We start from the raw sequence: 27,307 nt of genomic DNA, 5'->3' as shown, positions 1-27,307 counted from the left end.
TGCAGATAAGACCCTGAGAAAATACATCTGCTGAGCAAGGTTAGGAAGTGAAGCATCTGCAGTGATTTAGCTCATAAGTCTCTTTTCATTCAATGTGGGCTTCGCCTGTCAGAAGCCCTCTGTAGTGTAACAGTCATTTCCGTGACCTTTAAAGCAACTAGGGTAAAGTACCCTTACAGGGGCACCTGGATGGCTCAGTCGTTAGGCGTCTGCCTTCGGCTCAGGTCATGATCCCAGGGTCCTGGGATCGAGCCCCACATCGGGCTCCCTGCTCTGCGGGAAGCCTGCTTCTCCCTCTCCCATTCCCCCTGCTTGTGTTCCCTCTCTCTCTGCGTCTCTCTCTGTCAAATAAATAAATAAAATCTTTTAAAAAAATAAAAATAAAAAAATAAAGTACCCCTACAAAGGGCTGTTTCCCTAAACAGAAAAAAAAAAAAGGAACTCAGCGTCCACTCAGGGATTTTAACCCAGACCAAACCCCTCAAGCTCACACAGTAAGTTGCATTGCTGCTACCAAGAGGGTCTGTGGGAGGAAGGTGGTTCTTTTGAATTTGGCCTACGGTTGGTTATGCTCTAAATTTCTTTTGTACAACTGGAGATAAGTACCCTTGAAAGTCTCACCTGCAGAGATAATGGATATCCACTCTGTTTTCACAGGCCCACACAAATTCTTTAACGTCTTTCGAGGAGTTCTTCTAAATACTTAGGCTTAGTTTTCTGTGATCTGCCTTTTAAAATTCCCCCCATGGTCTTTTCCAGCTCTGTCTCCAAAAGGGTGTATGTTGACTAGTGGCTTTGTCATTAATAACCAGGGTACCATTTGATATTACAATACCTCCCTACCAACACGTATTTTAAAAAGGCAATTTTAGGTTTACTGAACTCAGTGTTCATGATTGAGAGGCTTAAATAAATGGGAACCTCACAACAGGGAATATATTTTAGCAGGGAATATTTATTCAAAAAGCATTCTTCTCTTGATAATTTTTAAATTCCACTATTATTAATGTTATTAAATCATAGTTATTAAACTGATATGGCACTTTACTAATTTAAAATAATTGGACCTCCCTGTGTCTCCATAGGTCAGTAGATATAAATATACCCCTATCGCAGATAGGAAAACTAAGACAAAAAGAAAATGTAACAGTTGCAAAGAAAATGATAACATACCTGAGTTGTCTTCAAAGGCCAAAGGCAAATCCCTCCAATGAGGCAAAAATTAAATGAGCACAATTTTTATTTTATTTTGTCACCTTCTGCCCCATTAGGATGGTGTAAACTGGCCAGAAAGAGAATCATGTTTTCCCTGCCAATTATCAACATTTGCAGCACTGGATAGCATTCATGGAAGAAAGACTCTCTCACCGGAGTTACTTTGAGGCTGACGATTTCTTAGCCTCTCTTCCTCTACTCCTCTAGGCCAAAGAGACTACAGTGGTGGTTTCTTCCCATTGGTACTCCAAACTTTCTTTTATCTCACAGGACCCAGACAACAACTAACATTCTAGATCTTCTAGAACGGCTCTTCTCTTTATTATCATTGAAGGCCTTAAGGAGGAAAGAGTGAAAACAGTGTGAAATTCACTTAGGAATTTTACCAACATCTTCCACGCTCCCATGATTGCCTAATTTTTCTTCTCAGCCTAACAGGTCTAGAGAGTTCACTCCGTAAAGACGGTCTTCCAGGAGCCGAGACACTGTCCTGGGTTCTGGACTACTGGAGCAAACAGTGGGAAACAGTAAATTTCACCCAGCTTACATTACAACAATAGAATCAACAAAGAAACAGGTAGATTACAATATGTCAGGTGGCGATAGATATGTTCCAGTGAAGCCCAATAGAGTTGAGTCAGGAGAAACTAAGCTCTAAAGATCCCAGCAAGTTTCCAGCTGGCCTTGCAAAGTTACGTTTCCCTTTCTACAGGGATGTCCTGGCCCTTGCCGCTTGCATGTGCCACTTCTCACTTAAACATACTAATTTCCAAATGAAGCCAAGCCCCAACTCCCTCCTGACATTCTTTATTGTTCTGTTAGAGGCAATAGCACTCTCTTAGTCAACAAGGTTCTGAGTCAACTTTGAATCTTGCCTTTTCCTCTCCTTCCCCCATATTCAAAAACTTGGCATGTGGTATGTTTTCTACGTCTTTCTCCATACATCTTGAACTCATTGCCATCTTTTCTTTCTCATTCTCCTAAGCCTAATTCAGGCCGTCAGTAATTACCATCCTTCATATTTTCTGATAAGCCTTGAAATAACAGACAATATGCCAAGTGGCTATGAAGAAAACATGCCTCCTCACTTTGAAAAACCACCACTGTAATCAGAGTTATACGAGATGGGGCTGAGAATATAAGTAATTTTCAAAAGAAAGGATCATTTAAATGTTTATATGGTATCCTATGTAAGTTAGCAGACACAGAAGAAATGAACTAAACCTTGAAGGATGCTCACCTTATCGCCTCTGAAAGATATGTTACAGAAAACCAAGACATCCCATGAGTAACCATCACTAGCAAATCCAGCCTAGGCGGGGTTTTGCTTTGATCATTGTTCACATCAAAATATTCCTAGAATATTAGATTGGAGATGAGAAGATGAAAGAGTAAATTTTCTAGAAAGAACAGAGGAAAGATGCTAGAGAATAAATAACAAAGGGAAGCATCTACGACCAATGGAAGACTCAAAGCAAGAACTCAAAAATGTTTGTTAAATGAATAATATTTTTTAAAAAGCCTGAAGATTTTAGATTTAATCCAAAATGTGATGCAAAACCTTTGATAACCTCCCAGTAATTTACCCGAGTGGAAAGCAGAAATCACTTTTTCAACACACTTAGGAAAGAAATAGAGTACCTAGCTTCCAGTCCTCTCCTCAGCTGTTGTGTGCCCCGAAGCAGTCAAGTAAAACTGTATTTATCTGTAAAGTGAAGATAATTGTTCCTCCCGATTCACAGTAATTTTGTAAAGATAATTGGTATCACCTGAAAGGGCTTTAGAAACTATTAAGTTTTGTGCAGTTGTTTGGAACTTTATTTTTATTTTCAGGAGTTAAGGAGATTCCTGAGGAATACAAGGTACTCTTTTCTAAATAATGCAGAGATGAGCGATGAGCCAAACATCTAGATGCCATCGTAATTACTTAGAAAAGGACCTGTCAGGTGTTTTATGACCCTTATTGCTCAGAGAAGTTTTACAGCATGTGGTAGCCTCTTTAGAGCCTAAATAAATGCAATTATGTAAAAGAAAAGGAAAACAGACCAAAGTGGTATTAAGGGTATTCTAAAAAAGGTAAGTTAACCCCAGTGATCCAGTTTTTTGAGAAAGAAAAAACTGGTTTTTTCCTACTTCTGCTTTCCACCCACATGGCACCACAAAGAGTTCCAGATGTGGTTGAAGCACCATCTGTAAAGATGCAAGGAATCGAGTCTACCTACACTGATCACCAAAAGATTAACTGTAGTAGTCAGGCGGATGCAGCTTACGGCTGTTCCTCTCCCTCAGGTCTTCAGGAAGACATCCAAAAAAATTACCGAGAATGAATATGTGTGGAAACTGACCTTCCATAATTTCCTTGGCTGTGAACTCAGTCATGTTTATGAAATATACAACAGAAAATATTCCCTTTGATTGTTGTTTAAATTTGAATGCCTCCCCCCCCCCCCCCCCCCCGCCTCCATGAGTGAAATGGTAAAAATCCATCCTGGTTGCGTTCAGATCCTCCTCTTTTCTCATGTTTGTTCTGAGTCACCTGCTGTTGGAGCCTTCTTATAGCTCCAGGTGATCTGAATGATCAGAACAATGGCAGCGATCCTTCCACCGTAGTTTTAGTGTGACCCTCCCCACTCGGGTAGCTGTAAGGCAGCTCTACCAAACCCCACTCCAGATAGATCATGGCTAATAAGAGCAAACCCCAGGCAACTCAAACACTGTTCACTACACATACTCAGGACACAGCTCATTTCCCTACTGGCCTTTTCTCTTTTTTTTTTTTTTTAACTTATTTAATTTAAAGATTTTATTGATTTATTTATTTGTCAGAGAGAGAGAGCACCCGCACACGCACAAGCAAGGGGAGCGGCAGGCAGAGGGAGAAGCAGGCTCCCCGCTAAGCAGGGAGCCCGATGAGGAACTCGATCCCAGGATCCTGGGATCATACCTGAGCCGAAGGCAGATGCTTAAAGAACTGAGCCACCTAGGCACCCCTAACTTATTTTATTTAAGTTCAATTAGTCAACATATAGTGTATCATTAGTTTCAGATGTAGAATTCAGTGATTCATCAGTTGCAGATAACACCCAGTGCTCATTACATCACGTGCCCTCCTTAATGCCCATCACCTAGTTACCCCATCCTCCCACCCACTTCCCCTCCAGCAGCCCTCAGCTTGTTTCCTAGAGTTTAGAGTCTCTTATGGCTTTTTCTCATGTCTTAGGTTGGTCTACATTGCTCCCAACTCAAGCTTTATTTTCCATTTTGGGTCCTGATTCTATCCATTGGACTAGAAGATTCATCTTGGTTTCTTCTAGTTATCCCTTGGTTCAGTCCACAATCTTTGGTTTGTAATTACCATCTTTTTTTTCCTGCTATCCATCTCAAACTCCTGGAAACCAGGCAAGGAAATATTTCATAACACCAATAACAACAATAAACCTGAGTCTGACTTAGATCTCAATTTCAGTGGAGGAGACCTTACCATTTACATCTGCTGTGATCTTATTCTACTCTAGCCCACTCTATTCTCCAGCGCCAGGGTGGGGACCATCCTACTGAAAGGGAACCTCAGAACAAGGAAACTCTAATGCTGTGAACACCTCTCAGCAAACTAGTCCTTAACTAAGTCTCATTGTTGACAAGAGCGAACCCAAATAAAAGGGAATTTAGTCACTATCTGCAATGAATCTCCAATCAGACAATAATTTCTCAAAATACAAACTTTAAATATAGTTGCCACTCAATTATGGTATAGTTCTTCTGGTGCCATTTATATTAGCTAATGTACAAAGGTGGGCAATTCAGAAAACAAAGGTCATTCCTTCTCTTTTAGTTCATCTTCTGTAAAATACTTGGTAAAATTCCATGGTTGTCCCGAATTACGCACTTCCTGTTTTTCTTTCTCCTATACTGCATGGCTTAGAAGAATTATAAAGAAAATCCTGAAGTTTTTCAGGGGCTTTTAATTTTCTTCTTCCATACCATATGTCTCACCCAGGGCTCTACATACCTTATTTCATTTTATCCTCACACTAATTGTATGAAATAAGTATTTTAATTCCTATTTTAAGAGATGTTAAATGATTTGTGTAAGGTCACACAGCTGGCCTTAAAGTGGTCAAAGCAGTGTTTGAACCTTCATCCTTCTAATGTCAGGCCCTTTGTTCTTAGACTGTTCCATGTTTGATGAGAAGAGAAATTCAGCCTCAAAAAAGTGTTCTCAGGATAAAAAGAAATGAGGTATTACACCATAAAAAGACATGGAGGTGCCTCAAATGCACACTATGGAGGGATAGAAGCCAATCAGAAAAGGCTACATACTGAGTCCAACTATATGACGTTCTTGAAAAGGCAAAACTATGGAAAGAGTAAAAAAAAAAAAAAAATCAGTAGTTGCCAGAGATTGGGGGAGGGTGGGATAAAAGGCAGAGCCCAGAGGATTTTTAGGGCAGTGAGACTCTTCTGTGTGAGACTAACATTGTGGATGTATGTCATTATACATGCATCAAAAAACATAGTTTAAAACATCAAACCTTAGTGTAAACTCTGGACTCTGGGTGATGAGGGTGTGTCAGTGTAGATTCATCAATGGCAACAAATGTTACCGCTCTGGTAGAGGATGTTGACAGTAGGAGAGGTTGTGTGTGTGTGGAGACAGACGCTATGTAGGAACTCTCTGTACTTTCTGCTCAATTTTGCCATAAACTTAAAACTGCTCTAAAAAATAAAATCTCCTAAGTAAAGATTTCCCCACTAAACAAACAAACATCATAGACTTGATGTTACTTCACACCTTGCTCCAATTTCTACCTGTAGCACTTAGGATACTAAAAAGAGAACAAAAACTAGTCAAAGCTAAGCAGTATAGAATATGACTCTAGAAGAAGTAAAGATATCCACAGGCATCCTAATTCAGTCTCGATTTCCCTTGCTCTGTCCTTCCTGTCATCTCTTTTGCCAGCCTTTCATTGTTTTACCTCTTTTATCCCTACCACACAACCTTCATACCCAGGAGTGGAAAAGAAAAAATAAAAACAAAACTCTTAGTATTTACTGTTCCAGCAACTACTGCTTCCAAAACTTGGAACATTGGAAGCAATGGTGGTGTAAAACAACCATTTATTATGCTCATGGGTCTGTGGGTAAGAATTCAGACAGGGCACTGTGAGGATGGCTTTTGTCTGATCCCTGACATCAGAGACCTCAGCTGGGAAGACGCCATGACTGGGTTGCCTGAGCAGCTTGGGGTTGGAATCATTTGGAGGCATTTTTTCTCATGTGTCTGGGTGGTGATGCTGGCTATCGGCAGGAACCTCAGCTAGCCCTTTGGTCAAAATACATACCCATGGGGTCTCCATTAATCTCTCCATGTGGGCTAGTTTGGACATGGTGGCTGTGTTCCAGGAGAGCATCTCAAAAGAGCAAGGGGAAGTGCATGACATCTCTATGATCTAGCCTTGGAAGTCACATAGGATCACTTCTACCATACTCTATTGGTCAAAGTGGCCACTAAGTTCTACACAGGATCAAGAGGAAGGGACACAGACCAAAACCACCAGATGGGAGGAGTGTCAAGATCACACTGTAAGCAGATACGGAATAGGAGATATTGTTGCAGCCATTTGTGATATACTCTATCACAGTAACTTTTGTTATATGTTGTTGTACCTCAAATATCTAGGTATGTATTGCATTTGAATGTTTGGTTAGACTTTGCTCCAAATCTTTATTTCAGATTGCCTATTTCAGATTATAAACCACATAATGGCGGGGACAGCCGTGTTGAGTTAATTTACACAAGCTCTCCCATAGCACCTTGTACTTGACAATCATAGTATATAATATTATTACTAGTGCTGCAATTGCTGATAGATACATGCACTTAAGCAATCATTATTTTTTATATTTGTAATGTGTTGCAGAAAATCTCCACGCTAACCAAAAAGACATATAGCATCTTTGCTGTGCAAGTGAGTTTTATTACTCCAATTAGGTCTTGGTTGCTTGAGAGGAGTACATAATTTCTTCTCCCAAGTGAATAGATTCTTGTAATGCAATAATTGAATCTCACAGTTGAGGGGGGAAAAATCACTACCCTGAAGAAACTATCTGTTTTCCTCCACAATTAATCACTTTGGTTTTAATAGATTATTAAATGGTTTAGAAGAGTAATCTGTGTGAGATCTTGATCATGAATGTTGAGCTCTTGAAAAGTTAATTAATGAAAGCAATTGTCCCTTTTCAGTTGATTTCATAGGTGGCTTTGATTCTTATGGCTATCAAGGGCCTCAGAAGACATCTCATTTACAACTACAGCCTATGTACATGTAAGTACTTTACTTTGCAGATATCCTTCTGTGATACTAAAAGATGCTTAAGTAAACATTATCATGGCACAAAATAGATGGCAAGGAGCTTTCCTCCAATTATGTACTTTCAGTATTTTCTCTTCTATTAATATTGTCTTGACTGGGATAATTCTAATAACATTTTCTTCATAATTCTTTTTTAAATTTAACTTATTGAAATGCCATCTCTAAAGTTACCTTTAGTCTTACATATAAGTATCAACAACTTAGGTAAAAGGCCTTTATTAATATATTTCTTCTTTGAATTACCCTAAAATTGTATGTTTTGAAAATGATATAACGTTGGAGGTAGTAATATGTAACTCTATATGAACTATGTGTTCTGGCTTTCCCAGGAGAGTCTCAGTTTACACGGTTGTCCTGGCATAGTTATTACCAGTATCTCGTGTTCCTCTCAAAAGTATTCTCATTTGGATGTTAAATGATAGGTTATGTAGTTATATATAGTATAACCCTAGTATATATAGTGTAACCTTAGTTATATATAGTGTTAAAAATTTAAAAAAAAAACTGAACAATAATGCTCTGTATCATTTTTCTGATGTGAAAAGTGAAAATTAAGCCAGAATAGTAACACTGAGATTTATCAGACCCTTAGCTCTAGCACTCAAGAGAGCAGACATACAATCAGAGCCTGATTTTTATATCTGTGTTTAGGCAAATTCCCTTGGATAACAACTGATAACAAATTCTATATATCAGCATCAAGTGATATGCTGAATTGCAAGCGAAGATCAAAATAGAAAGTAAGATTCCAATTCATTTTGAAATGTGAGCTTCTCTCTTTGAAGATATGTGTTTGTCGTCGTTGTCCTCCACCATTGAGTCATTTTACCTTTTAAGATTGTTAATGTGTAGGATAATACATGGATTTTTAGAGTATTTCTCCTCCTCCAAGAGATTAAAGTAATTTTTATACACCTCCTTGTAAGCTTCTCCTTAAACAGGGAATGATCTATGCATCACGCCTGCATTTTTCTTTGGAAGTATTTGGTAACACCACCCATAAAAAGGACTTTATCAGTTCAGAATTCAGCCAATGCTATATGTCATTCAAAGCATCCCCTCTGCAAAAAATGCATCACACATTTTCTTTTTAGTATCCCCGCAACCACTGCCCTAATTCAGGCATTCATTACCTGTTGCTTTCTAATTTTAGTATCTCTAACCCATCTTCCATGAAGCTGCCAAATTAATCTTCTCAAAGTATCATTTTGACTATACCCTCCCCTGCCCCCAAACTGTTGATGAATCCCTATTACCTGCTGAACAAAGTCCACTCTCCTCACCATAGCCTGCAAGTAGACTCTGATCCAGCCCCAATGTTCTGCTGAAATATTATCTCTTCTCTTCAACCCTTAACAACTCTTGACTCCCAACCATATGCAGAAGATGCTAGGAGACACTGGGAAATGTAATAATGAATAAGAACTGGCTCCTGTCCTCCTGAAGCTTATAATCTATTGAAGACATTAATAGTCTGATATCTCCCCTTATCCTTTTTTTTTTTTTTTTTTTTTGCCAGCCAAACTAGAACTCTTGCTTTCTGCAAACGTGACTGGTATTTTTCCAACTGTCCATGCTGTTCTCTTGACACCAAACATATTTTTTTCCAAGATGAAATCCCACTATCCTTCAAATTGTATCTTAAATACATATTTTATGGAAGATTTTCAATAAATCTCTTTTTCCTCTGATACTTCTCTTTTTTTCTTTTGCTTAGTAGTGCAGTTGTTTTCTATTTAGACTATGTGTCTCCTATTCTCCCAGGAAGACTTGATAGCTTACACAAAAACTAAAATGATAAACCTTTTAAATTCTTTACCACTCTTCTCAATATTGTATCATAGCCTTATATAAAGTAGTCTGTTAAAAAATAAAGGCAAAGCAGTAAGGAGCAGTGGTTAAGATGACCTACAAAAGGCAGAGTACTGGAGATAAAATTGTTTACGATCTTGGACAAACAACTTTATTTGAATAACTTTATTCTCATCAAACTTAAGTTTCCTTATCTGAAAAATAGAGATTATATAGCATACATGCTTCATATAATTATTCTGAATTTAGAAGCACATAAGACATAAAGTATGCCACATAGTAAATGCTTAATAAACATAACTTATTATTAGTAGCAACAGTGTTATGTTAATGAACATTACTCATGAAAAGACTTTATCAAGTCAGAAATAAATATGTACTATATTTCATTCCCAAAGGATTTCCTCTGTAAACAATGTATCACATACAATATCCACCCAAGCAACATGTAACAGTATGTTTGTACTTTAGAGTAGACCAGAACACCTACAAAGCTTGCAATTGCTTGCTTCTGACAATATCACATAACATTTCTTTACCAAGTAGCACTTCATTGTGTTGATCAATATGAATGATCAATAAATGTGATCAAGTTATAATAAATGACATGTAACCTATATGTAGGATTAGCTACAATAATAACATGAGAATGCTAATTATATGCAATCAAGTATATTGTTTCAAATCAGGCATTTATAATACTAATGTTGTCTTTAAAGAGGGGACTCTGCAAATTTAATATCCAGCATTAAATTCCTTGAGGGCAAAACTTCCCATGATTTTATTAAATAGAAGACTTTAAATGCCAAACCAAAAGTAATAAAAATATCATTTTCTTCCTTACTGCCTGGGAATGGTAAAAGTATGTAACAAGTTTCAAGTCTCACTGCTCATGAAATAAGTAAAATGTTTAATGAAATTCAAATTTAGGAAGTTCGAAATACTTGTATATAATAAATCGCTAGTCAAAATACAATCCTGTCCCTTCTATAGAACATCCCCTGTGGGACTTCAAATACTGCAACACTAAGATTTTATTTTACAGATGAGGAAACTGGATGAAGAGAAAGGAGAACAAAGGTCACACAACTTGTTATTTGTGCAGCCCCCAATTATCAACCAGTTTTCCTCATCCTTTAGTTCAGAATTCTTTCCAAATTCTTAGACAGACCTGCAAGTTTGCTCTGGCATTCACTATGTTTCCTGATTTTCAATTTATTCATTTGTACTTCTCCACACTAACTTAGCTGCCATACTTCCAAACATGCCTGAATCCCTCCCTTTCTCTGCACTCCCTTTATCCCCTTCTGATTTTACATTATGCAGTGAGGAATGAAGGGCTTTTTCAACATCCTAGGCCTCAAGACCACTCCTTTGAGAGCCATTGCCTATTCAAATCCTGTGAAAAACCAAAAGCGAGTCACGCACAGACCTGATCCCCTGCTGAGAGGCAGGCACCCGAACATTTCCTATGTCTTTGTCCTTTGGGGTGTAGCTTTTCCTGTCAACCTGCCATAAATAAGTCTCATAAAGTAAGAGTAATTTAACATCATGGGCCAGTTCAGGCACTTTAACGATATTATATAGCAACTGGAATAAAAGCTGTTCCTTACAAGGAAAGCAAATGCTTAAAAGTAATGTACAGTTTTAGCTGTGGGGCTTCCATTATACCCGATCTGTGGCTGAGAGCTTTGAAAACACTGCCCTGACTGACTTCCATTCACAGCCATGTTTCAGCGCCTACGGTCACTGAATAGAAGACCTCTCTTTTTTGGTTAGGTTAGGTGAAACTTCTTGGCCTGCTCTTGGCCTGTGATTCTTTAGATTATCTATCACCCATCCTAAAAGAAAAGGTTTACATTAATTTATGTCTTAGGGTTTGGCAAACCTCTTTGAAGCAAATAATAGCTATAAAGTTGCTGCCCAAAAACATTCCTGTGTCCACAGGTTAATTGTTTAACAAAGTAGGGGCTTTGGCGACCACCGACCTACGTGCCATAGTGCGTAGAGCTCTGTCTGGGCTCCCTGCACTGTAAACTGTGAGAATATCCCATGGTATCTTATTAGTAACATCTGAAAACACTGCATTCTTTTTGGCAGCCTAATTGTACAGCAATACGTATTCATTTAATTTGCCCCCAGAAATGGACTTTAAATGATCATAAGTGGCCTCTGTATCCAGGCGGTTAGTTGTCTCTTTTAAAACAAAATTGGGGCTTGGACTTTTTTTTTTTTTTTTTTTTTTTTTTTGAATTTTTGCGTGCTCTTGTGCTTGGAGAGGTGAGAAAAGGTGCTGAGCTCTCCCCCTGGATTAAAAACATCTTTTCTCTCTCTCTCTCGTTCTCTCTCCCAGGTCGAAATAATACAGACGGCTTCAGGATGTCAGCTCCTGGACCTTTCAAAGAACTTGTTTCACAGTGGCCTCCTGCATTTTATGAAGAGCAAGAAGCAACTGAGTTTAAATATATATACATATTAACAAAACAAACATAAAGCCTCCACATACAGTGGGACACACACACACACAGGCACGCACGCACACGCGCGTGTGTGCATGCACACCCACACATACACAGAGGCACACACTAATTCCACTTGGCTTCCTCTTTCTAACTGAAACAAACATGCAGGACACGCCCATCTTGGATTTCCTGAAAGTAGGCTTCTTTCTCCCAGGCCTTTGGAAAGTTCCTAAGGAGACGTGTTGGCGCCCTCTGCTGGCCGTCACTAACTCCTCTGCAGCCCAGCCGGTCGGCCTCTGCGAGCTGCGAAGTCCTCCGGGGCGCATTAGTTTGAGAGCCCTCTCTTCTGCACTCCATACGTCTTGATAGCACCACGGCTATGTAGGCAATGTAATTGCAAAAACAAACAAAACATGCCATGATGACCTTGTAACCGAAGTCCGAAGTGGCAGGTTGTTTGCCCTAAAGGCTATACCGTACATACTTGCCTTAACCCACCTGAGTTGTGTGCCCGAGTCTCAGTGCAGACCTCCCCAAGTCACTTCCTTTAGGCTAACACACTGCTATTAATTCCGAATGAGTTCGAGTCTGTGTGTTTCATGTCAAGAAACAAGACCGCATAGCTCAGCAGCTCCAGTGTGTCTATGTACAAAGGCGGCCAGCTATCAGCAAAGTGCTTTACCATTGACCCTCCATGGTGGCCAAAAACAGACAAGGACAATAACAACAACAATAATCGTCCTCTTTATAATCCTTAAATATGGTCTTCTTGAAGGGGTTGGGTGGGACAAAGTAAAACTTATTAATCTACTAAACTCATTAATCTACTGGAAGCAGAGAGCAGAAATGGCTTAACTCACTGATTTTATTTCTCGCACTCTAGGTGCTTTTATAAGTATCTACAAATGTCTTCTACTAACACAGGAACAGCTCTGGATTTCTATCAACAGAGGCCAACTGAATATGTATTAGCTATGTTTACTCTTTTATATCTAATTCAAATTGAAGACCCTACATAGGTGAACTTTTTTTCCTAACTTCAGCGTACGAGATTATTTTTTGGGGGGGGGGGGGGGGAGCAATAGTTACCTTGGTGAAATATTTGAGATCTCTTTGTGGTATTTGGGGGATCTGTTGTGTGTTAGAGTGTATTCTAATCCTCCTGTATTATTGTGGCAGAAAAACTGTGCTGTTAACGTAGTTGGCAACAAGATGCCTTTGGAAACTTAATAGTAGGTCAATGTGTTTATGGAATATTCTGAATTCCTAGGAAATTTTGTTCTATATATTCAAGCATTATTTGGTTTTCATTAGTGGAAAACATAATTAGCTCAGACTTGTCAGGAACTCAGAAGAGTCATGTTTTTTCTTGGATCCACCTGAGACGCTAAAGTCAATTTTTTTTAGACGAATACAACATCCTTAAATGCAGTGAAATTGAGACTTGAAAAGTTACAAATTGGCATGGAGCAATGTTTTCTCTTGGTTTCTATGTAGTTTCAGTTACTGGGTTAACCTACTTTGGACCTTAGCCCATCCAGATCTACATAAACCAGTCCCATTACTGTGTTTGCATGGATGTCTGTGAAATACACACATATACATTTGAAAACGATAAAGGAACAAAGGTGATATTGGAACATAAACTACAAAAAAAAAAAAAAAAGGTTCCAGCACTTGTGCTTAAATTTTCTCAGCGGCTTGTATATGTTTGTCCATACGTACATGTATAAAATCTATAATTGCAAACATGTCAGTGAAACCTCATACGATGATTTTATAGTGACATGCATGTTTAATGTATGAGAAAACTATTTACCAATGTATCGTCCTCTGATTCTTAAAGTATAAATACTATACATGCCAGAAACTAATGTGACTATTAAAATGAGGTTTCACTGTACATTCATGCTGTGATGAGGCTCCACCTTCTAGGACATGTATGTGGATAGAGATTCAAGTGCACAGAGAACAAGCCCTCATATTCCTGCTTTAAGTTACAGCCAAGCTACCACCTAATCACTACTATCATCACGACCAAAATTTTCAAAAACAGTTGTTGACTACTAAAAAGTAATCAGTGGACAGGTCTTTTTTTGGGAGCAGTGAGCACAGTAGTGTGATTATATCTGGAAAAACATCTAAGTTGTACAGCTGAATCCTCCTCAGAATCCGGTGAAGAATGCTATTTTTCTAGGCTGAGCTTTTGTTATAAACCTAATACTCAGAAGGCAAGAGTTACAATCCTGATGTGTCTTTTTTTTTTTTTTTGCGTTTGTTAATTCTGAATGTATTTTTAACAGAGTGATTTTTTTGACTTACTAGTGTAATTTGCATTTTAAAAATAAATGGAAAAACGATTAAGTTTCTGAGCCATCCCTGAAAGCCCCTGCTCCTTCTCACAGTGTGTTTGATTATGTCATTGACAAGGAAACCCTATTAAATTTACATGAAGGCCACGCTGGTGTTCTGTGCTATGCAGGGACGCATGTGTCAGCAGTAAAAAGAAATTGCCAGGTCATGGCTCCATTTTAGCTCAGTCATAGTTAGCACGTACTTTCATTATCCCCTAACGCTAAGGGTTCTTTTATGAGACTGCCTGGAATAGACTTGCTGTCATTTAGAGAACTTTTTTTTTCCCTTTCTATCTGGAATTTAGAGTTAGCATCAGGCTAATAGCTGACGGAGGTGTTAGGGTGCTATATTAAAAACCTTTGCTTAACATAGGTAAGGTTTTTCATTTTTTTTAAAGGCCAAATTTTTTAAAATAAAATAATTTAAAATACTCATTTATTCCTTATTCCTTTGATGACATAGTCTTTGACAACCCTCTCAGTGGAGCATGTAGGGGTGGGATGGGCAAGTAGAGAAGATTAACCCCTGGCATTTGTGATTGCATACCCATGATTTCACTGTCCGAATAAGGGGGATATAAGGTAGGGGGCTTAGACTGCTCCCCACTTGGGCCGTCTCAGGCTTGAGCTGCTGTTGGGGTTCCTCTCACTACACACAGACACAGCAGCCCCCCGAAGCCAAAATGCAGAAATCGATTGAAAACAAAAAAGGCTTTGAGGCGGCTTTCCAAGAAGCTGGAGATCAGCTTGTAGTATTTGACTTCTTGGCCACACAGTGAACTTGTAAATGATCAAGCCTGTTTTTACTTTTGTTCCCTGTGTGAAAGGGATGTTGATGTGGCTCATTGTGGATGACTGTCAGGATGTGGCTTCTCACTGTGAGGTCCAATGCACACAATATCTCCGTCGCATAAAAAGAGACAAAAGTTAATAAAGCAACTCTATCCAGGTACCCTAAAGAAAGGATTCCGGCCTCAAGTTCTCAGATAGGGTGTGCATTTGGTAAATAATAAATGGTATTTTTTGATTGTACCAAGATCTTCATTTGGTAACTGTTAAAATCATAATCTCTAATACAGTGAGGGAAACAGCTAACATTCCATTGTACTATAACGAGTGGACCATAAACTCAGAAATACAAACTCATTTTAAGTAGGTCACATTGCAGAACAAACTTTTTTGGGATCCAAACCCACTTATTACAGAGACAATAAACTAAAGCCCACAGAGGTAAGAAATTACTCGAATTTACCATTTATCCTGAAAATGCAAACAACTCGCCATTCTACACCAAATTCTGGTATGTGTACTCTGGTCAGAGTAGAATAAACAAAATCCCAGATGATGGGGATCTGTCGACTGATGCTGGACTGCTAAATCAGAATGAACCTTGATCAGGAAGACCCTAAGACAGTATAAGATCATGAAGTGTGTCTGAATTATTGTGTATTGGGTTCCATATAGTCTCAACGTGAAAAATGTTTAAATATGTTTTATTATCTTCCAATTCTTTTAAAAACTAGTAACTTGTACCCATATGTAAACATAGTCAACCAATTATGTTTGTTTTCAGGGTTAGAAGTTTTTCTGTTATTTCTTTTTCTTTTTTAAGATTTTATTTATTCATATGACACAGAGAGAGAGTGAGCATAAGCAGGGGGAGAAGCAGAGAGAGAGGGAGAAGCAGACTCTCTGCTGAGCAGGGAGCCTGATTCGGGACTCGACCCCAGAACCCTGGGATCATGACCTGAGCCCAAGGCAGTCGTTTAACTGACTGAGCCACCCAGGCACCCCCTGTTATTTCTTTTATAATACATTTATGAATAGTTAATATTAGAGAGATTGAGATTACTTAAACCGTTCCATCACAAAAATGCTGTGATTGTCAAGATAATCTTTCTTCAGACATTTTATCTGTCTTTGATAAAATTTCAGCATTAAACACTTGTACTCAGAAAGCTTTGATATCGAGATATTTACATTGTAAGAAATGAAGCCCCAGTTATCCTCATCACATGCGAATCTTTGCTTAGGATGCATAGTCAATCCTCTTTTCATTCTATTACATCTTCCCTCCACCCACTCCCAAGACAGGAAAGAACAAAATCTGTGATTGATATATTATGTCCAATTTAAAACATGCTAGTATCTTGAAACAATCACTTTTGATAACTATAAAAGCAAAATCTCTAAGACATTTATGTACTCTAGGCCTTTTAATTCAGCAAAAACTTGAACTAGATAATGCATTCAGGGATCTCATTTGCCACTGAAATCTGCACAGGTATCATGAGTTATGCCTGCCAATGACAAGAAAGAAAATGAAGGGGAGTTCCTCTGAAAAAGGACCACTTTTTACATTGTTTAGAAGTGTAACGAAGGTTATTTTTAAAAATCCTCAAACATGGATTTAGAAGCAAATGAGCCTAAAATTTTAATAGGTATTGAAAGTTTATTTCTGTAAGATAAATCCAAAGAGGAAAAATCCTTTTATGAGCCCCATGTTGATGTTCTGACACAGTCCAAACCTGTATTAAAATTAATGTAAGCCTTCTCTATAATGAGAGCACAGAATTGTGGCACCTTAATAATAAAACAGTTATATTTTTTAACCTCTCATTCTATCCTCATGTGAGTTTAAGCTGTAACAGCAATGGAATAAAACAACTCCCAAAAAAAGATTGCAAACTGATGCTGTCACCCCAAGGATGATGGATTGATTCAATTAATCAGTAAGTCTTTCCTAAGAGTCCTTCAGGGAGTTATTTACCAGAGGCATACCCTGTTTATTCCCCTCCCATGTGCCTGTCATTTTTCTTCATTATTCTTCTAGTTTTACTCATTATATCCTTTGGGGATATGTTGATCTCCACGTGCAGAGAGGTTTTGCACACCGCTGTCTAGACATAAATCTTCTGAGCCTCAAACTAGAGGCCACCAGAACACCTGAGCCTCTTGTCATTGTTATCTCAGGCTGACCAAAACTCTCAGGATGAAGGCGAGCAAATGGACACTGAGTTACAAATGATAAGTCACTGGGAACCTATTAAACTGAGTGAAGACTATGAGAATTCCTCCACTGGCAAAGTTGTAACAACTCTGTGTTGCAGACACCCATGGCACTAGACTTCCATCTGCAAAAGCAGATAGATAGGGCGGAGCCGGAGGGGTGAGAGCCTGGGGCCTATGCTAATAATTCATAGAAAAACAAACCAGATTCGGTATTTGTATTGTTTTGAATGCTGAAAGGCAAATACTCGTTTTTTTTTTAAGATTTTATTTATTTATTTGACAGAGAGAGAGAGAGACACAGCCAGAGAGGGAACACAAGCAGGGGGAGTGGGAGAGGGAGAAGCAGGCTTCCTGCGGAGCAGGGAGCCTGATGCGGGGCTCGATCCTAGGACCCTGGGATCATGACCTGAGCCGAAGGCAGACGCTTAACGACTGAGCCACCCAGGCGCCCCTGAAAGGCAAATATTCTTAGACGTGACACATTTCCATTTCTAATGAGCCAGATATCTGCTAAATCTTGTTATCAGGGGTGGCTACACAGTTTGTGAGACCCAGTGAAAAAGGAAAATGTGAGGCCCTTGTTCAAAGAGTAGGAAAAAAGTGCTACTAAAGGTACTAAGATAGGGACACCTGGGTGGCTCAGTTGGTGAAGCGTCTGCCTTTGGCTCTGGTCATGATCCCAGGGTCCTAGGATCGAGTCCCAAATTGAGCTCCCTGCTCCGCGGAGAGTCTGCTTCTCCCTTTCTCTCTGCCCCTTCCTGCTGCTTGTGCTCTCTCTCTCTCTCAAATAAATAAATAAAATCTTAAAAAAAATAAAGGTACTGAAATATAACAATTTTTCCTTGGGGACCCTGGGTGGCTCAGTCAGTTAAGCATCTGACTATTTTTTCTTTTAAGATATTATTTATTTGAGACAGATAGAGAGAGGGAGAGAGAGAGAGCACAAAGGGTGGGGAGGGGCAGAGGGAGAGGGAGAAGCAGACTCCCCGCTGAGCGAGGAGCCCGATGTGGGTCTTGATCCCAGGACCCTGAGATCATGATCTGAGCCAAAGGTAAACACTTAAGAGACTGAGCCACCAGGCGCCCCAACTGTCTGACTCTTGATCTCAGCTCAGGTCTTGATCTCAGGGTTGTGAGTTCAAGGCCCGCAAAATAAAGGTTTTTTCCTTTATTTATTTATTTATTTATTTATTTTTCAGATTTTTTTTTTTCAAGTAATCTCTACACACAGTGCAAGGCTCAAACTCATAACCCTGAGACCAAGAGTCACATGTTCTGCTGACTAAGCCAGCCAGGCACCCCAAAGACTTTTCCTGTAAAAGTATTTTATTATTTATAAAACATAATAAAGGTAAATAGTAACACATAAATAACAATATAAAATATAAATAATAAAAAATATTTTTGGTGTCATCATTTTAAATAATACAATGAATATACTTTATTAATGAGACATCTTGGATCATAAGATGTTTGACCCACCTTTCTACAACTTAATATTGAGTCATCAAAATGTATACTTTCAACCAGTTAACTTTCAATCACTATAAATGAATGTGAAGTCAGTCACTCTGGCAAAAGCATCACAACTTTTGATAATTTTTATAAAATTATATTTTTTTATAATTTTTAGTCTTGAGAAGAATCTTCCTGCTGCTTCCACTGTTAGTAGGACCATGAAGAACATTTTATAAACCGTGACAGCACTGAGATAAATTTCTGATCGATTACTTTTAAATACAAATTTTAATCATTTGAGTTAATGGTTCACAGGACAATTTTTCTAAAAAGACTTCATAAAAATCACTTTCGTGTAAGTCTGAGTCAAATTTTAAAGAAAAAAAATTTACAGTAGCACCTTAATGTTTTCTCTGACATTTCCTGTGACTTACTGTTCAAGAAACTGAAAATGGCTTCATGGTTTCCGTGTACTTGAAAACACCCACTTAAGTAATCTATTGCTATATATATTCATTTACAAGAAAAATAATTTTAAAATTGCCCTTCTCATTAATTATTTGCTCATCTGAAGCATCATGTGAAAAGAGAGTTATTTTCTGTCTACCGCTACTGCTACCTTTACTTTTTATGGGTAAGCCTGTGGATTTGTTTTACAATATTACGGCAGTTCTCAAAGCCATAGCCTCCAAGCTCTTTGGATAATTCTAATAACTCTCTGATATGCTTTATTAAATGTCGATGTGTACACTTCCATCTGACAATAATTTACTGACAACGCTTACTGCCCGAGCACCAGCCGTCGCCGTCCCAGCGAAACCGCAGTGTACAAGTGCACACGAACCACGGGGGGCAAGCGCTTTTGGGGAATTAATAGGTAAGTTGGCCTCCCCCAGTTCCTAGGGCCACCCAGGGCCCCTGCTCTCCCCCAGGGGTAAAGCAGCCACTCTTGCAGCCCTTGCTGCCACTGTCACCACTGCCAATCTGGCCCCGGGTCACTGCCCAGCCCAGCAGCTCTCTCCACTGCCCTGAGGTGGGCCAGACCAAGGGCCGTGCGGCTGCACGCTGTGCCCAGGGGCCTGGGCCAGTGCCCTCCGGTACTGCTGCTCGATCACAAGCAGTCATGCAAGCTGTCACCCCAGGGTATCTTGTCTGCTCACCACATGCTCAAGAAAATTATATTGGGGCGCCTGGGTGGCTCAGTCGTTAGGCGTCTGCCTTCGGCTCAGGTCATGGTCCAGGGTCCTGGGATTGAGCCCCGCATTGGGCTCCCTGCTCAGCGGGAAGCCTGCTTCTCCCTCTCCCACTCCCCCTGTTTGTGTTCCCTCTCTGGCTGTCTTTCTCTCTGTCAAATAAATAAAATCTTTAAAAAAAAAAAAAAAGGAAAAAGAAAAATATATTAAGAATTTCACAAAGAGGAGAGTAGGACGTTAAGCCAAGCGTCAGACTCCTCTGAGCGTGGGGACCATGTGCAATGAGGCATGTCACATGCCCTCCCATGCTTAACGCTAGGTAGCCCTGCTTGCTACAGAAGCCGAGAGTAAAAAATTCTACATCTACCCCTACTTCAAACTTACCCCCATTTTGTTACTGGAATGAAAGGAACTAGGATATTTCATTTATTATTAAAAATAGGCCTGGGATGTTTTCACCAAGAATGAAAGGATGATCATGTCCCCAAAAAAAGAACAAAACACAAAAAGGATAGACTGGATGTCTTGGACACCAAGGCTGGTGAGTATTTTCACACTTCCCAATGAATTGGATCAAACATCTAGTTACATGCATAGTTAGTCAGGTTTCTATTACATTTCTATTAAAGGAAGAGTTTTATCGTGATAATTGAAATCTATTATAGTGCATGGGCACTAACATTTCATGGCCGTAATTCAATGTGGTTCTGCAAGAATAAGAATAAATCTCAAGAATAACAACAAAGGTTTCTAAATCCTTCCCACTAAAATTCCAAAATAAGAATTGTTGAGGTTGGTGACAGTATATGTCTAATACATTTAAAATAAGATGGATATATTGTTGAAATGCATTTAGAAACTGAAAATAGGGGCACCTGGGTGGCTCAGTCAGTTCAACATCCTTGGTTTCAGTTCAGGTCATGATCTCATGAGTCCTGAGAGGGAACCCGGAACCCCACCTCGAGCTCCTCGCTCAGTGGGGAGTCGGCCCGCAGTTCTCTTCCTCTGCCCCTCCCCCCATTCACTTAAGCATGTGTGCCTGAGCTCTCTCTCTAAAATAAATAAATCTTAAAAAAAAAAGAAACTGAGGGGTGTCTGGGTGCCTCAGTCGTTAAGCGTCTGCCTTCGGCTCAGGTCATGATCCCAGGGTCCTGGGATCAAGCCCCGCATCGGGCTCTCTGCTCAGCGGGAAGCCTGCTTCTTCCTCTCCCACTCCCCCTGCTTGTGTTCCCTCTCTCCTGTCTCTCTCTCAATGTCAAATAAATAAATAAATAAATAATCTTTAAAAAGAAAAAAAAGAAACTGAAAATATACCTAATTATAATGTATTGTGAATCAAGACACCATGTGCCAAAAGAATAAATTGAAATAACTATATTTCAAGTAACTGAGAGATTTTTTCCTTCATATTTCTCTATGTGGGCATATATTGGAAGTACTGCAGTAGCAAAGTCCCCTCCCTAACTCCTTTTTTTCTCTTTTTCAACATTCTGCAGTAAAAGATGATACTAAAGCTATAAGCACCACACAGTACTCTACATGGTCATAGCATCCAAGTGACAGATCCAAATCTCAAACACAATCTGTCTGCAGAGCCCACAGCTCCAACTTCTACTAAACAAAATCTCCAGAGGGCAGGATGCAGATGCGAGTAGCTATGTTTCCCTTTGAAATCAAAGAAGATCTGTCTCTTATTATAGTCATTCTCACCCACTCATTCACAGAATATGTAGTTCTGCTCTTGTTCAGACAACTTCCTTCCTTCCATCCACCACACCTCCCCAAACACTTTACATTAAGACATGCAATGAGGTTTCTTAACAATGAAGGCTGATAGGCAGAGGGTGGACTTCAGGGCAAAACTCTGGAATTATCCCTCCCTCAGGGGCACCATGGCTTACATGTCATCCATTTAAGCCCTCATGACCATAGGCCCCCACCAATAGTCTTTCCCTGTCTGTACAGAGAGAAACAAAAGCACAGTAAATCTTGGGAAACATGGTCAACTCTGAAGGAAAACAAGACACTTGTAATATATTGTGTTCATAAATTCTCTTCTCCGTAAGTCCCAATTTGGTTGGTGCCTGACGTTTAAAATTGAAACTCACGGAGAAGTGCTGAGCTAGAGTGAAAAGGGCTATGGATGGGCAGTAAACCAGGACTTAAGTATTTGTTGCCAGTGTCATTCATTCTTACAGACAGGATTTAATATCACTACAAAAAGTTACATCTTCTTAAAGGACTGTTTATATTAAAAGGCTAAACAGAAACTGAAGCAAGTCTCTACAGTTTTCCACCACTCCTGCCAAGCAGAATGGTATTCCCTCATCCCTAGGCTCATCGAATGTCTACTGGCAATTTCTCCTTTGCAACTAAAAGCCAGGTATGTGAACAGAAAGAAAAAATGTATTTCCTTAAAAAAACTTACCTACTGATTCGTATCTTATATTTTGTCCATAAAAGTCAACAACATTTTATATGTATTATTGGTTGTTAGTGGGTGGTCACAAATTTTCTTCAGTCTTACTTTGGTTGACAACTTCTATTTGTAGTAAAGGAGATGGAAACACACACAATTGATATGACCCTCAAATTTTAATTCTAGATATAAATCACTGTGCTAGTTTCCTGTTGCTGTGGTAGCAAGTTAGCACAACTTGGTAATTTAAAACAACACAAACTGGGCACCTGGGTGGCTTGGTCAGTTAAGCGACTGCCTTCCGCTCAGGTCACGATCCTGGAGTCCTGGGAACGAGTCCCACATGGGGCTCCCGGCTCAGCAAGGAGCCTGCTTCTCCCTCTGACCCTCTCCCCTCTCATGCTGTTTCTCTCTCTCTCTCTCTCTCTCTCTCAAATAAATAAATAAATAAAATCTTAAAAACAAAACAAAACAAAACACAAACTTATTAAGATACGCTTCCAGAGATCAGAAGTCCTAAATGGGTTTCCTCGGGCTAAAATCAAGGTGTCAGCAGGATTTTGTTCCCCTGGAGGCTTGAGAGAAGAATCCATTTCTTTCCCTTTTCCAAATTCTAAAAGTTGCATGCATTCCTTGGCTAGAGTCCCTTTGGTCCATCTTGAAAATCAGAAGTGCAGCATCTTCTTCTCTCCCTGTGACCTCTGATTTCATCATCACATCTCTCTCTGACACTGACCTGCCTGCCTCCGTCTTATAAAGGACCCTTCTGATTATATTGGATAATCCAGGATAATCTTCCCATCTCAAAATTCTTAATCACATCTGTAAAAGGGACTACAAAAGTCCCTTTGTTGTGTGAGGTAACATATTCATAGGTTTCAGGGATTAAGCCGCGGACATCTTTGGAGAACCATTATCCCATCTACCATAATCACCTACATTTCTACCTAGGTACTACCCACACGCCCTGATGTAAGATGTTCTTGCTGAGAGTTAGCATTTCTCGCTGCTGATATAGAGTATGTAGGATATTAAAAATCTTTAAGAATTCACAGACAGAACTCCTTAAAGAAGCTCAAATCCTCTGCTTTCTGGCAGTAAGAGTTAGAATCCCGGAATTGTAAGGTGGGACAGAAGATGAACCAGTCACCTCCTTTTGCAACAGATGAGATTGTTGCATTTTAGGTTGGTGATGCCCAAGTGGTCGAGCTCAGTGAGACTTTCAGAGCACGTGAGACTGCTATTTCTACTACATCACTTTGTTGCTAATAACCTGTAAAATCCAACTCGTTTTTAATAAATCACTTCTAAAGACTAAGTGTGACTGAAAGAAAAAGAAAAGTCTGTAGAATGGATTAGCTGCTGTCTATCTTCTTATGAAATTTTTACAAGAGTTTTCTATAATATTATATAACTTATTCACTTGGGTTCATATCGACTTAAGAAAATATTCCTAATGACACTGAACTTTTTTCACAGAAGCATAATAAGACTGACTTTGAAGGACTCATTAAATAAAAATAATGTTTTAAAAGAGCATATTAAAAGTATAAATACTACAGAAATTCATAAAATGACAAATAAAAGTTATCCTCCCCATACATTCATCCTATCTCCTCTCTGTAAAGATAATACGTATTCATCTTTTCAGGTGTGCCCTTCCAGAAAACACAATGGTTTATAGAATGGCATATGTGTGTAATGTTTTGGGTGTGCTTTTTAAAGATGTACGGATGTGAAACTTTGCACATACTGCACTTTACTTTTGTTTGCTTGTGAATTTATCGATGCCAATCTACCTCATGATTTTTAATAGATGCAGAGTATATTCTAGTACGTGGAGCATCGTAATTTATCTAACTACTCCCTTAATGATTAACAGAAGTATTCGAAGGTTCTGTTTTGTTTTGTTTTGGTAACAAAGAGCTTTTGAAAATGTATTATTTTTATTTATTTCAGGAAAGGTGATATATGCACTTGGTTCAAAATTAAAAAGGTTTAACAGAGGTGTGAACTCCTCTTCTTTAAACCTGACTTCTCCTTTTGAAGGTGGCCATAGATATACATTTTGTGGGGCATCTTGCTTTTTTTCACTTAAAAAAAGTGCAGCCATACCTTGTTTTGTTGCACGTCCTTTATTGCAATTTGCAGATACTGTATTTTTTACAAGTCGGAGGCTTGTGAAAACCCTGCATCAGGCAAGTTGATCAGTGCCATTTTTCCAACAGCATTTGCTCACTTCATGTCTCTGTCACATTTTGGTAATTCTCGAAATGTTTCAAACTTTTTCACTCTTATTATATTTGCTATGGTCACCTGTGATCTTCACTGTTACTACTGTAATCACTTCGGGGTGCCACGAGCAGCACCCATCTAAGATGGCGAACTTAATAAATGTTGTGTTACGACTGCTCCACCCACCAGCTGTTCTCTGTCTCTCTCTCACCTGCTCCTCAGGTCTCCCTCTTCCCTGAGACACACGAGATAGGCTGAAAGCTAGGCCTCTTTTGCACAGAGCAGTGAGCCGAGTTGTGAACGCAAAGGGAAAGTTCTTGAAGGAAATTACCAGTGCACCTCCAATGACTACACGAATGAAAAGAAGCTGAAACAGCCTTATTGCTGAGATGGAGAAAGTCTGAGTGGTCTGGATAGAGCGAACCAGCAACAACATTCCCTTAAGCCAAAGCCTAACCTAGAACTAAGCCCTAACTTTATTCAATTCTATGAAGGCTGAGAGAGGTGGGGAAGCTGCAGAGGAAAAGTCTGAAGCTCACAGAAGTTGGTTCCTGAGATATAAGGAAGGAAGTCATCTCTATAACATAAAAGTGCAAAGTGAAGAAGCAAATGCTGATAGAGAAGCAGCAGCAAGTTTCCAGAAGATCTAGTGGAGATAATTAATGAAGGTACCTCCACTGAACAACAGATTTCTAATGTGGATGAAACAGCCTTATATTGGAAGAAAATGCCATTTAGGACTTCCATAACTAAAAAGGAGAAGTCAGTGTCTCGCTTCAAAGCTTCCAAAGACAGGCTGACTCTCTCATTAGGGGCTCCTGCAGCTGATGACTCTAAGTTGAAGCCAATGCTCCTTTACTATCCTGAAATCCTCGGGCCCTTAAGAATAAATCTACTCTGTCTGTTTGACTTATTTTGCTCAGCATAATACCCTCCAGTTCCATCCACGTCGTTGCAAATGGCAAGATCTTATTCCTTTTGATGGCTGCATAATATTCCATTGTATATATATACCACATCTTCTTTATCCATTCATCTGTTGATGGACATCTTGGCTCTTTCCACAGTTTGGCTATTGTGGACATTGCTGCTATAAACATCGGGGTGCACGTACCCTTTCGGGTCCCTACTTTTGTATCTTTGGGGTAAATACCCAGTAGTGCAATTGCTGGATCATATGGTAGCTCTATTTTCAACTTTTTGAGGAACCTCCATACTGTTTTCCAGAGTGGCTGCTAGAGGGGAGGGGGTTGGGAGGATGGGTTAGCCTGGTGATGGGTATTGAGGAGGGCACGTTCTGCATGGAGCACTGGGTGTTATGCACAAACAATGAATCATGGAACACTATATCTAAAACTAATGATGTAATGTATGGGGATTAACATAACAATAAAAAAAATTAAAAAAAAAAAAAAAAAAAGAATAAATCTACTCTGCCTATGCTTTATAAATGGAACAATAAAGCCTGGATGACAGCACATCTGTTTACCACATGGTTTACTGAATATTTTGAGCCCTCTGCTGGGAGCTATTGTTCAGGGAAAAAAAAAAAAAAAAAAGATTCCTTTCAAAATATTACTGTTCTCAATGCACTTGCTCACCCAAGAGCTCTGATGGAGATGTAAAACAAAATCCATAATGTTTTCATGACTGTTAACACAATATCCATTCCACAGCCCACAGATCAAGGAGCAGGTTCAGTTTTCAAGTGTTATTAATTTAAGAAGTAAATTTCATAAGTGTCTAGTTGTAATAGACAGTGATTCCTCTGATGAATCTGGGCAAAGTACATTGAAAACCTTCTGAAAAGAATTCACTATTCTAGAAAGAATTCACCATGCCATTAAGGACATTTGTAATTCATGGGAAGAGATTACAGCATCAACATTAACAGGAGTTTGGAAGAAGTTGAATCCCACCCTCATGGATGACTCTGAGGGGTTCAGGACTTCAGTAGAGAGAGTAACTGCAGACATGGTGGAAACAGCAAGAGAACTAGAGTTAGAAGTAGAGCCTGAAGATGTGACTGAATTGCCAAATCTCATGCGAAAACTTGAACAGATGAGGAGCTGCTTCTTATGGATGAGCAAAGAAAGTGGCTTCTTGAGATGGGATCTACTCCTGGTAAAAATGCTATGAAGATTGTTGAAATGACAACAAAGGATTTAGAATACTACATCAACTTAGTTGATAAAGCTACAGCAGGGTTTGAGAGGATTGGCTCCAATTTTGAAAGTGGGTCTACCATAGGTAAAATGCTATTGAACAACATCGAATGCTATGAAGAAATCATTTGTAAAAGGGAGAATTAACCCATGCAGCAAACTTTATTGTCTTATTTTAAGAAATTTCCACAGCACTCCCGGGCTTCAGCAACCACCACCCTGATGAGTCATCAGCCATCAAGGCAAGACCCTCCACCAGCAAAAAAGATTATGACTCACTGAACTCTCAGGTGATGATGATTAGCACATTTTAGCAATATTTTTAATTAAGATATGTATGTTGGTTTTTTTAGACATAATGCTACTGCATACTTAATATGCTACAGTACAATTTAGACATAATTTTTTTTTAAAGTAGGCTCCACACCCAGAGTGGAGCCCAATGTGGGGCCCGAATTCACAACCCCAAGATCAAGACCTGAACTGAGATCAAGAGTCAGATGCCTAACTGACTAAGCCATGCAGGCACCGCTAAACATAATTTAATATACACTGGGAAACCAAGAAATTTATTTGATTCCCTTTATTGCAATATCAGCTTTACTGCA

At 39.2% G+C, this 27,307-nt stretch overlaps 1 protein-coding gene across 4 annotated transcripts in view; it reads left to right on the top strand.

Moving 5' to 3' along the window:
• NKAIN2 (sodium/potassium transporting ATPase interacting 2) overlaps window positions 1-15,819 on the top strand; it is a 972,957-nt gene extending 957,138 nt beyond the window's left edge. For 3 of the 4 annotated variants that reach the window (XM_032407952.1, XM_032407949.1, XM_032407950.1), the window contains exons 6-8: window positions 7,460-7,541; window positions 8,241-8,329; window positions 11,755-15,819. In XM_032407952.1, the coding sequence (XP_032263843.1) occupies window positions 7,460-7,541; window positions 8,241-8,265 (107 nt within the window). In that variant the 3' untranslated portion in view covers window positions 8,266-8,329; window positions 11,755-15,819. The remainder of the gene's footprint in view (window positions 1-7,459; window positions 7,542-8,240; window positions 8,330-11,754) is intronic. The other variant, XM_032407951.1, reaches the window with a different exon arrangement.
• Window positions 15,820-27,307: the final 11,488 nt, after the last annotated feature.

Source organism: Phoca vitulina, unplaced genomic scaffold (genome assembly GCF_004348235.1).
Source record: "Phoca vitulina isolate PV1807 unplaced genomic scaffold, GSC_HSeal_1.0 scaffold9, whole genome shotgun sequence".
Lineage (NCBI taxonomy): Eukaryota > Metazoa > Chordata > Mammalia > Carnivora > Phocidae > Phoca > Phoca vitulina.
The sequence above is the reverse complement of the archived record's forward strand: the minus strand, read 5'-3'. Positions and strand labels throughout refer to the sequence as shown.